General features: G+C 40.1%; 1 protein-coding gene across 3 annotated transcripts in view; it reads left to right on the top strand.

Annotated features, from left to right (window-relative positions):
- Positions 1 to 11,599, top strand: part of PRKG2 (protein kinase cGMP-dependent 2) — a 32,259-nt gene extending 20,660 nt beyond the window's left edge. For 2 of the 3 annotated variants that reach the window (XM_027692811.1, XM_027692813.1), the window contains 9 exons: positions 118 to 268; positions 1,521 to 1,657; positions 1,818 to 1,907; positions 2,118 to 2,259; positions 3,044 to 3,207; positions 3,899 to 4,021; positions 4,918 to 4,980; positions 5,858 to 5,924; positions 6,780 to 11,599. In XM_027692811.1, coding sequence (XP_027548612.1) covers positions 118 to 268; positions 1,521 to 1,657; positions 1,818 to 1,907; positions 2,118 to 2,259; positions 3,044 to 3,207; positions 3,899 to 4,021; positions 4,918 to 4,980; positions 5,858 to 5,924; positions 6,780 to 6,875 — 1,033 coding nt within the window. In that variant the 3' untranslated portion in view covers positions 6,876 to 11,599. The remainder of the gene's footprint in view (positions 1 to 117; positions 269 to 1,520; positions 1,658 to 1,817; positions 1,908 to 2,117; positions 2,260 to 3,043; positions 3,208 to 3,898; positions 4,022 to 4,917; positions 4,981 to 5,857; positions 5,925 to 6,779) is intronic. The other variant, XM_027692812.1, reaches the window with a different exon arrangement.
- The last annotated feature ends 444 nt before the right edge of the window (positions 11,600 to 12,043 follow it).

Genomic DNA, 12,043 nt, shown 5'->3' with positions numbered 1-12,043 from the left:
TTTTCCTTTTCTTGTCCTTTTCCTTTTCTTGTCCTTTTCCTTTTCTTTCCTCTATATAGGAGCATTAAAATTAATGGCAAGGAAGAGCACTAACCCGTGTTAATTTTCTTAATGCAGAGGGAGATCCTTCTGTGGACAGCTGACCAAAGAGGTGTCTTTGGAGATGATAGAGCTGCAGGAGAAAGTAGCCCAGTTCCCTCCTTCCCCATTCAAGAATTTAGAAGTTGTCACAACTCTGGGTGTTGGTGGGTTCGGAAGGGTTGAGCTTGTAAGACGTTGTTTTAAACATATTCAAATAGTTCTCTGTCTTAGATGATTAATTTAGCCACTCAATAATGTGAAGGATTTTAATATTCTCCATGCTTGTGCCTCTCAGGCAGAAAAACTCTGCATAAAGCAATGCGTAGTTAAAAAATATTTCAGGACTTGGATGTGCAAAGAAGCAAGTCGATTCTTGTGTGCCTTCATCTCCTGTTGTTAAAAGTATCTTCCTGGTCACTAGACACAGTCATCAGTTTGTGCATGTGGAGCTTACAGATGTGCTTACCTGCATTGTGTTCCCTGAATTGCAGGCCTTTTCCCCAGACTCTGCTTGGACCTGAAGTAATCTCCACAGCATCACTTAGTCTGTGTTGTTAGAATTGCTTCAGGATGCCCCACAGCAGCTATAACCAGTGTGATCTATCTCTGAGCTGTGTTGACTGTGAAATTTCCAACAATTTTTAATGGCTCTTTTGAGCCATATTCAATAGCATGAACAGCTGTGTTTCTGGGATACCAGGAGCCTCATGAGCCTAAAGTCTTAAATTCCGCTCTCCCCTGACTGAGTAGCAAACATCTAAGAAAAGCCTGAGAACATTTTGCGCAGGCTGCTGAAGGTAATGGTAAATTAAAGGAGACTTTGTGGTTTTAGTGAAGTCAATAATCCTTCACAGTAGTTAAACCATCAATTGTTTTATTCTGATTCATGCTTCACAAAAAAAACCCCAAAACTTGCACACTGGAAATTCTACAGCATCACCTGAATAATAAGCTAAAAATTGAATTCTCATCCAGCTGTAGAATACAGATAACTGCTTCCTTGGTTTCTGAGAAGCCCTGTTTTAACTTCCATCTTTTTATTGCATATTGGATAATATTTCAGCATAATGCAAAATCATTTGTAAACGTTTTTCCTAAACTGCCTCTGCTTTTTGTTCTTTTGTATTATGCTGGTGGTTAGAAATCTTAAATTGAAATTAGGACCCACTGCAGTATAAACTTATTGTAGTATGTAGTACCTATCCGAACTGCTCCTATTTCACCTTGCAAGTGGGGACTGGAAAACTAAAAAGATCTGATGCTTGACTTAAAATCATCCATAACAGTTCTGCAAAATATCTGAAATTTGTCCCTCACTACAGCCATCAATTTTAGTCCTGTGCTGTGTTGAAAAAGATAGATATCAGTATACCTATTGAGAACTGATTGGTAAAATATCCTTTCTTTGCCTCATATGTATTCTTCATTTTTATTCACAGGTTAAAGTGAAAAATGAGAACATGGCTTTTGCTATGAAGTGTATAAAGAAGAAACATGTAGTGGACACCAAACAACAAGAGCATATCTATTCTGAAAAGAAAATCCTTGAGCAGATATGTTCTCCATTCGTTGTAAAGTAAGTTGACCATAAGGTTTCCTTGAATGTTGACCCTCAGCTGACCCACTGAACAGCATTATTAGGAATTAGGTTTGGCATAGATGAGTTCTGGGGAGAAGACACTGCAAGTCTCGCATTTATTTTGGTTTTCCTAAATTGCTGCCATTTGTCTCCACAGACTATATCGCACATTCAAAGATAATAAGTATGTATACATGCTTCTGGAGGCTTGCCTTGGAGGGGAATTGTGGAGCTTGCTGAGAGACAGGTAACAGCAAACAAAGTGTAACTTTGCCCTTTAAAATCACCAATCAGCTCCATAGGTCTACTGAGTAGGTTCTCTATTCAAGGCTTATCCAATGAAAATATTTTTGTTTCATTTTGGTTAATATTCTGGGTGTTATATGTTATCTGGTTAATAAGTAAGGCATTTTTAGAACTTAACTGTCTGTAAGGATATTGATTGTTTTTGTTCCAGAGGCAGCTTTGATGAATTCACCACCAAGTTCTGTGTTGGGTGTGTGACAGAGGCTTTTGACTATCTACATCACATAGGAATAATCTACAGAGACCTGAAGCCAGAAAACTTAATTTTGGATGCCGAAGGATATATAAAACTGGTAAGATGTAATCCACTGTAATGTTATCTTTTTGTCTCCTGTTTCTTTGCAAGAGGAATATAAATAGAGAGCATGTAATTACAGAACTAGAGTCCCAGAGTTCAATAACTCTTGCGCTTCAGTAGAATAGAGGGCAGGCTTCTCATTACACAATGAGAAACAAAGGCATTGTAAGCCACAGACAAACTTGGGATTTGCAGTCTCTGAGAGCTCTTGCCACAGCATAAATAGCAAAAAAAAAAAAATTCTCTCAGGAGCTAGTTTTAATGTAAAGCCAGGAACTACATTTCCCAGATGCAGAATTACCTCCCTGTCCAGGCTCAAGCAATCTTAGGTTCTACATTCATTCATTCAATCTACAATCAGAGGTTCCCTCTCTTTGTAGAGAGGGAACACAGTAAAGAACTGCCATACTTGACTGTGACTGCGAAAAGTGCAACAAGAATACCCCTCAAAGAATTTGAAATATCCTCTCTGAGGACAATGAGCAACCCAGCGTGTTCCAGGGGTGGTAAATCTCATGTCCTCAAGGAAATCATGGGTTGTTGTCTCCAAAAGGAAAATAAGTCAGAAAATTACTTGTGATAATAAATTGATCTGTTTTATAACATTCAGTAATCCAGTGGAATTACTTCTCTTTCCTTCACAACTACACTGTGTAGTTGTTTTAGATCTAAACTAGCAACTCTGAGATCTTTGCAGGAGGGGAGGAAGGAATTAAGATTTTAAGGCTTCCCAGTGCAAAACACCTCTGCATTATGCAGCATATGTTGATTTTGATCAGGTTGACTTTGGATTTGCAAAGAAGATTGGATCAGGGCAGAAAACCTGGACGTTTTGTGGAACCCCTGAGTATGTTGCTCCTGAAGTCATTCTGAGTAAAGGCCATGACTTCAGTGTGGATTTTTGGTCCCTTGGGATTCTTGTGTATGAACTCCTTACTGGAAGGTAAGTGCCTCCTACTCTAAGTTCTTACCTTTTTTGTTTGTTTTTAGAGACCTTTTAAAGTTACTTTTAAAATAAACAGTTGGGGGGTGGATCAGTAAAGAGACTTGCAAAATGATGCTTGTTTTTGTTTCTTGCGCATGTCTTACCTTCCATCATTTCAGCAATGCGAGAGACAAAGTGTGGTACATATACTCAATTTTGGCTTACCTATCCAAGGAAAGGGCCAGGCACAGCCTATAATTAACTGGTGTAGAGCTCCATTAACTGATGATGATGATAATGATGTTTCCTGTGAGGAACAACTGACAAAAGACTGTTGTTTTCCTCCTTAGTGGGTGATGGGGTACAGTGGGGTGGGTGAACTGTGAGCAGGGCTCATTCTTTGCCTCCATACACATTCCCATGACAATTCTTTGTGAATGCTCAGTGGTAACACAACATGGAAGCTTCTCTGAATTAGACCAGAGGCAGAGCTGGCTTAGAGGGACACATATGGTCATGCATTTTCCCTGGTACCTACAGGAAGCTTCTCATTCTCAAACCTTATATCTTAAACAGGCTGAAAGGGTGAAGGTTGTAAAACTAGAAAGGTGGGCTTTTTTTCCATAACCTCAAATATTTTATTTGATAGGTAATGGCCACATCTGCTCTTGCCAGACTTCCATTTATCAGTGTCGCTTTCTTTTTCTAGTCCGCCATTCTCTGGGGCTGATCAAATGATGACGTATAATTTGATTCTCAAAGGCATTGAAAAGCTGGATTTTCCTAAAACAATAACAAGGCGGCCTGAGGATTTGATCCGCAGACTCTGCAGGTGGGAGGGGCAGTCTGTGGCAAAGCCTGGGTGTGAATACATTGAGCTCTTTTAGAATTCAAACTAGAGTGACAACTTGATTTAGAATTGTTATGCATAGCACGGTCCATTCTGATTATATTCAGTATGCATTGCGTGCCTCTGAATATGTATCACACCTCTTAGTCTGCAGAGGCAGCATCTACAAATGTTGGCTCTGGGCTTTCTCTATAGCTGTGACTTTTTTCTGAAACACATCTTAGGGAAAACTTATGGAGCGTGGGCTGAGGAAAGAGCTAAGGAATTTGATTTTGCTATCAAGCACATTGGTTAAAAAAAAATGCTTCCAAACTTACTTAGTCATATAGTTTCTACAGAAAACATAGGGCACTTAAAGACTGACCTAAGCCCATTTGAAAATGCAAAAGGCAGTATTTCAAAAGGGCCAGCATAACTCAGAAGCATTAGTGCACAGTGGCATGCACTGCTGACTTTGAACTCCCAGTTCCTGTGGGATTTCATCCATGGGACTAGGAACAGTGTGCAACATGCTTGTGTACCAGCATTTGAAAGGAACTTTGTAAATTTTGATTTGGCTCCTCTTGTAACTCATAACCAGGCCTGCTGGTCAAGGGGAAAAAAAAGATGTGCAACCAAAACTCAGCCAGTTGATTTCACTCTGCTGCTTCTCACAGCCAGGTGACACTGTTCTGGCTTCCTAGAAGGTTTCTCCATCCTTAAAAGAAAGGAGCAGTGAGCAAAACCTCATTATGCCTCCTTATGAGGCCACATGTTTTATGCAAGCTACATCCCTGTGTAACTGTTAAAAACAAGCAGTTAGGACCTATAAATGCTCTTTAAATAAATAGGAATATTTTATAAATTCTTATCCTTATTTTTTTCCTCTTTCTTTGAAGGCAAAACCCTACAGAAAGATTAGGCAATTTGAGAAATGGAATTAATGACATCAAGAAGCACAGGTAAACAAAAGAATCTGCCAAGAAGAAAATTTGGGGTTTAATTTGAAATATTTTTAATATTTTAGAACCCAGTCTGGTAAACCCATAAAGAGAGATTTCTGTTGCTATTGAATGCATTTGCAGCTGAGCTCAGTAGTGCTGTAGCCTGAGCTACAGCAACAGTACTGTTGCATTTGAGTTACACCAAGTGATGATATGAGCATAAATCCTCAACATGTTTATCTAGAAATGTCTTATTTTTTACTGGTTTTGTTGCAGGTTGTTGATGTAGGATTTTAATTTAGTTCTCAGGGAAATTGATGCCAGTTCAGCATCTACCTTTCAGACCTCCTGACCCTTAAACAGTTGCTTTTTAAGAATGAGTAATTAAGAGCTCCAAAGCAATACTAGGTTTTTGTCCTAATGAAACTAATGAAGAAGTCAAAGAACATGCACAAAGTGCATGGCTTAAACATTTTCTGCTTTCTTTTTTTATCTGAGTTGTTTCTAAGCCATGCACTTTGTGCATGTTCTTTGACTTTTCTGTTTCTCTCCCTCTTCTCATGCTGTAAAGAGGGTGGAATTCCAAGGAGACACATAAGTCTTTGCATGACTGTACTTATGCATGTATTAACCTGCCTGTCACTGCATCTCCCCTGTACAGAAGTGCCAGTGTTTCTGGTGGTCCTGAAGCTCTCCCTTCCTTGTATGGCAATGACAGTGCTCGAGTTTCCTCTTTCTAATAACTGTGCTGTTACATGGGCAGGAGTTGTCATAAAAAAAATTTCTTACAGTCCTTGTTCACATGTTTTTCAGCTCTTCATAGTATAATGACAGGAAACAACCTGTCTTTCTCTTTTGGTCTCTCCCTGTCTGTCTTTCATTTCTTTTTAATCAGGTGGTTGAGTGGTTTTAACTGGGATAGTCTGAAAGTGAGGAAATTAACATCACCTTTAAAAAGAGAGGTACTGGCTTTGGCTTTCAATATCATAACGCTTTACTAATATAGCTTGGCTTCAAAGAACAACTGATGGCAATAGCAAAATTTCCCATAGATGCATTTGAATTATTACAATTTGATGTTTTTAGTGAAAATTGCATGAAAGAAACAGCAAGAAATACATAAATCGAGTTAAATAATGGAAATATTATTCTGCCTGTGTACTTTGCGTTAGATTTTCACCATTACTAGAATAAATGGTGTTTGGTCAGAAACTAATACTGAAAAAAACATATTTTCCTTGGTAATGGGCACATTATTAAGACGTATTGTTCATATTACTGTGCAGAGTACAAATTCCTGCGTTCTCTTACTATTGAGTTACAACACACCCTTGAGTAAGCTCCCTGTTTTAAATGGCCTATTCCTCTTTGCCCTAAAATGAAAAAACATTGAGAGTAAAGAATTTGAAACTCACTTTGACCTCAGTTTGAAACAAAAAATAATTGTGAGGTCTGTGTTGAGTAGCTACCCTGTGAATGTAGATTTGATCTTAAAGAAAGTAGAATAAAAATTCTGTGCAGCATGGCCCAGCTTTCTTACTGACTTTGTAGGGCTTTTGGTGAAATCCTGGAGTTGATAGTATTTGGGAAATACTTTTGTATAGGAAGGCTAATGCCATTGCTCTATTGTACAATTTAATTACTGGAGGTTTATCTTTTAAAGAATGAGGAATTGCATCCATTGAAACAAGTCGCCTGTATCATACCGGCCTTTCATCTCCACACTGGTAGCAATAAAAATGATGCATAATCAATGGAGAACATTTTCAAAAGTTACTTTCTGAAACAACCATTTGTTTGTGCTTTTAATGTCCTAGTTGTCTGGACCAACTGATTACAGCTACTTTGACAGCTATCCACCTGAAGAGGGAACCCCTCCAGATGAACTTTCAGGCTGGGACAAGGATTTCTGATAGTCGTTTCTTCTGGGACATGTATAGAGACTCATAGGCTTCAGTTCTAAACCCGCTGTCTTGTTTCTTGCTACAAACTACACAGTTCTCCTTGAAGAATTGAAGACCGTACAGCAACCAGAGCTTGTTTGGACAATGCACCAAAATCTGTGTCCATTTCTTTATAACAAGGGCATGCATTCAGTCAACAGACGTAGCCTGAATGTGTCTTGATACACAGTGTCTCTACGAATATTTTCAGACACTACGGGTCGGATTTATGGTTTTGCCATTAGAAATGTCAGTAGCTAATACTTTGATGTTAATGTGGTTACCATATGTCTTTATTTTGGATGGAGAGGATTGGAAGCCAACAACTCTGTGGCATTTGTCAGCTGACAACTATAGGCACTTATTTTTCATTTTATATAAAGTCTGCTGTGTTTCACTTTTTCCCCATAATGTCCACTATTGCATTAATACAGAAATGTGTATAAAAGAGACTTTTACTGAAAGGTTGATTTGATCTGATGCTGCAGCTAAAAGGGTATCACTGTGGAAGCTGCCTCTCTGTCCGTTGAGTTTCGCAACAGGCTGAATATATGACACAGGTCAAATGAAAATCCAGTAGGAAACAAGGTATATACATAATAGAAGTTGCCTAAAGAAGCAGACTATGGTGTGCATTTCCCTTACTTCTTCAAAGAGCCATGTCTATTTCTTAAAATGTTTTGCTTTTATGTAGTGAGAAGATAAAATAGATGGACAAAAAGCATTTACCTTGCAGGGAAAAAAAATGCAGTTGGATGTTGTGCATTCATGGTTTATATAGAAAAATTCTGTTGCTCTCTGTTAAGAACCACAACTGCTGTTGAAACAGGGATCTTCATGGTTGTCCTGCTGGGCTTATGGGATTGATGAGTCTGCAACCCTTGCTAGGACTTGTTTCAGCTCCCACAGAGATGAAGTCCAATCTAAATTTCAATACTGAAGCTCCCACAGCTCACTGCATTTCACGTGCTGGGTGGAAAACCTCCCAGGAAACTTGTACTATGTGCTCAGGATTTAGTTACTGCTGGATAGTCTTCCTAGCTGCTGCTGGTCATGACTTTTCCACCGGGTGAGGGAGGGACTGCCACAGGGGCAGTTCCATGGTTTGTTACATGGTTATAATTATCTTTTACTGCTGAGTGGCCATTGCTTTGACAGCAAATCAATTTAAATATTTTGTATAACCTTCAGTCCGAATAAGGCAGTAGAACATTTTCCATTGAATTTAATGAAGGTTGGATTGAGCCCTTGAAAGAAGACACTACATGTTCGGCTGGTTTTGTTTCCCTGCTTGTTTGCAAATTATTATGGAAACTTTCAGCCAGCAAAGCCTGTGCAAAATGGTGGTCAGCACACACAGTCAGAGAGGATGGAACAGAGTCTGTAAGCTGGGACTGTAGATGCTTTCCACTAGCTCTGTTTAGCAATACCAAAGACCAGATTTTCTTTTCAGGATTTAGACAAACACTAAAAGTTAGGTATTTATGTTTCTCTGTGCATTTTTCTTTCTCTCATAAGTATTTTTTATTACAGTCAAAATAATATTGCACCAAGTTTTATAAAACCTTTTGAATGTATTTTTCCATTGTACTTACAGGTAGTTTCCTTATATATATATATGTATATAAAAATAATAATGGTGCATATATATATATATGTTTTTTAAGTGAAGAAAGAGCTGTATGGTAAGTTTAGTGCAGTTAGCATTAAGTCTGTGCAGCTGTAGGATATATTTTCTTTATAAAGTTTAACTTATCTTGTTTATTTGTGTGCAAATAAAGTAAGATTACAGTGTAATGGGCAGGACATTAATATTTTAGAAGCGCATTCCATACAGCAGTCCAGATTCATAAGCTTGATTTATACTTCTTGTCTATGTGATTCAGAAGAGACTGAGGCAGAAAAGACTGCCCTGGAGGGGCATCAGATGTCATTTCTTGCAGCCTGTCCCTCACTCACATTATGTTTTCCCTAGTGGGTGCTGAGAAAACGAATGCATAAGAAGCTACAATAAATGAGGTCACAGATCATTTTGTGCTTATGTAGAGTACCCATATACATTTGATTATTTTATTTCTGGCACATATACAGTTGACTGAGCTGAAGTTTTCCAGAAACAAGCAGCAGCTGATACAGTAAACATTACTTGAACTAACGCCAAATGTCTTTGACAGACAGATGTACTTCAGACTTCAACATGGCACCAGTGGAGTTATGCTGATGTGAAACAAGCGGATAAATGAGTGATTCAGGCTCAAGTAGCTTCACAGTGCAGGAGATCATGGGGAAATTGAATGGACAGTCATGACGATGATCAGATTATGCTTATTGTTGCCTTTTCTAATTTAACATCATTGAATAACAGATTTTGACATTCAGGTTTTGATCATGCTGTGGATATGTTAGTAACTGTCTGAGTTCTGTCCTTGGTGTTCTTATCTGTGCTTTGCCTTCCTGTCTTGTCAGCTTTGCTTTTATTGTGTGGCTCCCTGAGAAACCCAGCTGTAGCTATGCTTTTTAACCTGTACTTCTGCCACAAGAGAACATGCCTCAGGAGGCAGAAAGGATGATGTTTCTTCCTGACAGAGGGCAGAGATGAGGAGCAGTTAGCCTGGGCTGGGTAGATCAAAGTGCCTTCCCCCAGCTACCACATCAGAGTGGAGATGCAGGTGAACACTTGAGAGAGACTTGTAGGCAGGAGCAGAAGCACAGTGAGAGACAAAAGTCCCAGGCATGTGATAATTCTAGCCAGTTTTTAGTGCAAATGATTAATTTTCTCCATGTCCTCACAGCTGCCTCTTCAGGCTTTGAGAAGAGTGAGGTTGGCCACCCCGATGCCTGAATGCATCACCTCTTAATAGAAAGGGGAAGAAGTAACCTCAGTGCCACAAATGTTTGCATTTGATCATAGAAGGGACTGTGGAGAGGATGTTAGAGAGTGTAAGCCTGTAAGATTTTTGTGTTTAATGAGAAGAAATAGCTGTCCTGATATTTAGGGAGCCTCCATGATTTTAGGCAGGACTTAACAGGTCTTACTTGCAATGAAAAGCATCTGAGATCCCTTTCTCTTCCCACTACTCAACTGGCTACCTCTGAACAGACACAGCTTTCCCCTGCTATGGTCCCCAGGGGCCTTGTGCTGTAATGGCAAGAAGAATGTTTTATCTTTATTTGACAAAATCCTGGGAGATTCAAGTCCCCTGATGGTTTTAAAGCCCCTCCAGCGAGCTGTGTGTAGCTTTGGGTTTTGACACCTTTGACAGTTTCACAATTTGGCTTCCTCAAGATTGCGTAGAAAGTGTGGGAAACAAGCAACCATTAAAGTCAGCTTTCCCAACTGTAGTGTAGCACACTGTCCTAAATTCATCCTCCCCTCCCACTGTTTGCAAGGCAGCACAAGACTGATGCTCTTTATCTCTTAAGTTCCTTGTGCCTGAATGTTGTAGCAGCAGTAAAATTGGTAATTCCTCCCAAAAGTGGAAAGCAAGGAGGAGGTTCTGCAGAGAGCAGATGTGAAGATGTGAAATTAAATGCATCCATAATCATGCAGAGCTGCAACCTGTCTTCCTCAAACCTTTATGTTCCTGTGGCTTTGGGAACCTGGGACACCTCCAGGCGAGACGGCAGGGTGTTACTTTGAGACCCAACACAGATTTATTCAGTAGGCTGGACCAGCAGGGAATGATCAAGCAGTCAGAAGCATCTTTTCCCCTTGTGAGTCAGTCTCTGCTCTTGTCACTGTCTTGTAATCAAAGGCAATTGTGTGCAAGACGATGCCAGACAGGGAGTTACAAGTTCAAAGCAAACAGAGTTGAACAGCAGGCACAGAAAAGGTGGGTAATTATTTTCTCACAAATCCATGATCTATTGTTTGCCACAAAAGTATTGCTCAGTGGTCTGTCTTGGGGACAGCAGCAAGAGTTACATCAGTGGTCAGGTGCACCCTTTGGCAGAACTCCCAAATGTGAGCTCATTGCGACTCCTAATATTCTGCGGCTCATCGCTGGTTGACAGGACTTGGGACAAAAATACTGAAATAAGGTAAGCTCCTCATCCACAGAAATCAGAGGCACACTGTGGCTGACCCCCACCAGCCAGCATTTCATTGATGTGTGGCAGATGAGAAGTGGCCCTTTTCTTTTTTAGCTCATCTGACATGCTTGCAGAGCCAAAATCTGTTGCTCATACCAAGCTGCAGACCAGCAATGGCAAAAGACAGAATGAACATTCCAATTAAATTATGGTGCTAATAGCAGGAGACACAGCTGCTGAATAGTCTACCTAGTCACTAGGGACATCTCTGGGTAGATTGTTTTCCATGCTGCCTTACTAAGCCAAAAACATTTCAGAAAAAGAAAGCTGAAACCCACCCTAATGGGACTCCAAAGAGCACCCAGACATGAAGTACAGGTACTTTGGTAGTGCCTGACTGCCGAGAGCTTGCAGTAGAGGTGTTTCTAATCAGCTTCCCTGAAGGGGAGGAGGAGCAACAGAAACATGCCAGGCCTTATCTTGAACTGTGTCCCTTGTGGTGCCTCATCCTACTGGGACCAAAGCAGAGGGGAGCCGTGTTCTAGTTCCTTCAGCTTGTGCATTGTCTGTCAGACAGGGGGATTGTAGTTGGGCACCAGAAGCAGATATTTTCCTGGGGTTTGACTGCCCTTCTCAGTCTTGTGGGCAGGGTGATGATGCCCCAGCCCTCCCATGGACAGTTAGAAAGCTGCAGGGTACTTTCTCCTCTGCACTGTTAGGAAGGTATAGTGTGGTGCTGATGAAATGAAGTACCACGAGAAGGTTAAAAATTCACTGAATCTCTGAAGCACAGTACAGAACAAGTAAAAGGACTTGGGAAAAAAGAGGGAATAACCAAGCCTCGACGAACCAAGAGCTATGACCAGAGAAGTGAAGAACAGGAGGACACTATAAATCAAACTACAAAGCCAAAGAACAACTCTGTTCAAACTTTGGGCTCATTGACATTGTAAAATACCCACAGGTTAAGATTAGCCTGCAGGCTAAGCTTTTCCCTTACTCACATTAGCCCCTTCTTCACAGAGCATGCATAGTAAAGTGTGTACTGTATCTTTAAATGGAGGCAAATCAATGATAAGCCAATTACTATAGTTTTTTACTATAGG

This window comes from Neopelma chrysocephalum, unplaced genomic scaffold (genome assembly GCF_003984885.1).
Source record: "Neopelma chrysocephalum unplaced genomic scaffold, ASM398488v2 Primary Assembly neopelma1_88, whole genome shotgun sequence".
NCBI lineage: Eukaryota > Metazoa > Chordata > Aves > Passeriformes > Pipridae > Neopelma > Neopelma chrysocephalum.
The sequence above is the reverse complement of the archived record's forward strand: the minus strand, read 5'-3'. Positions and strand labels throughout refer to the sequence as shown.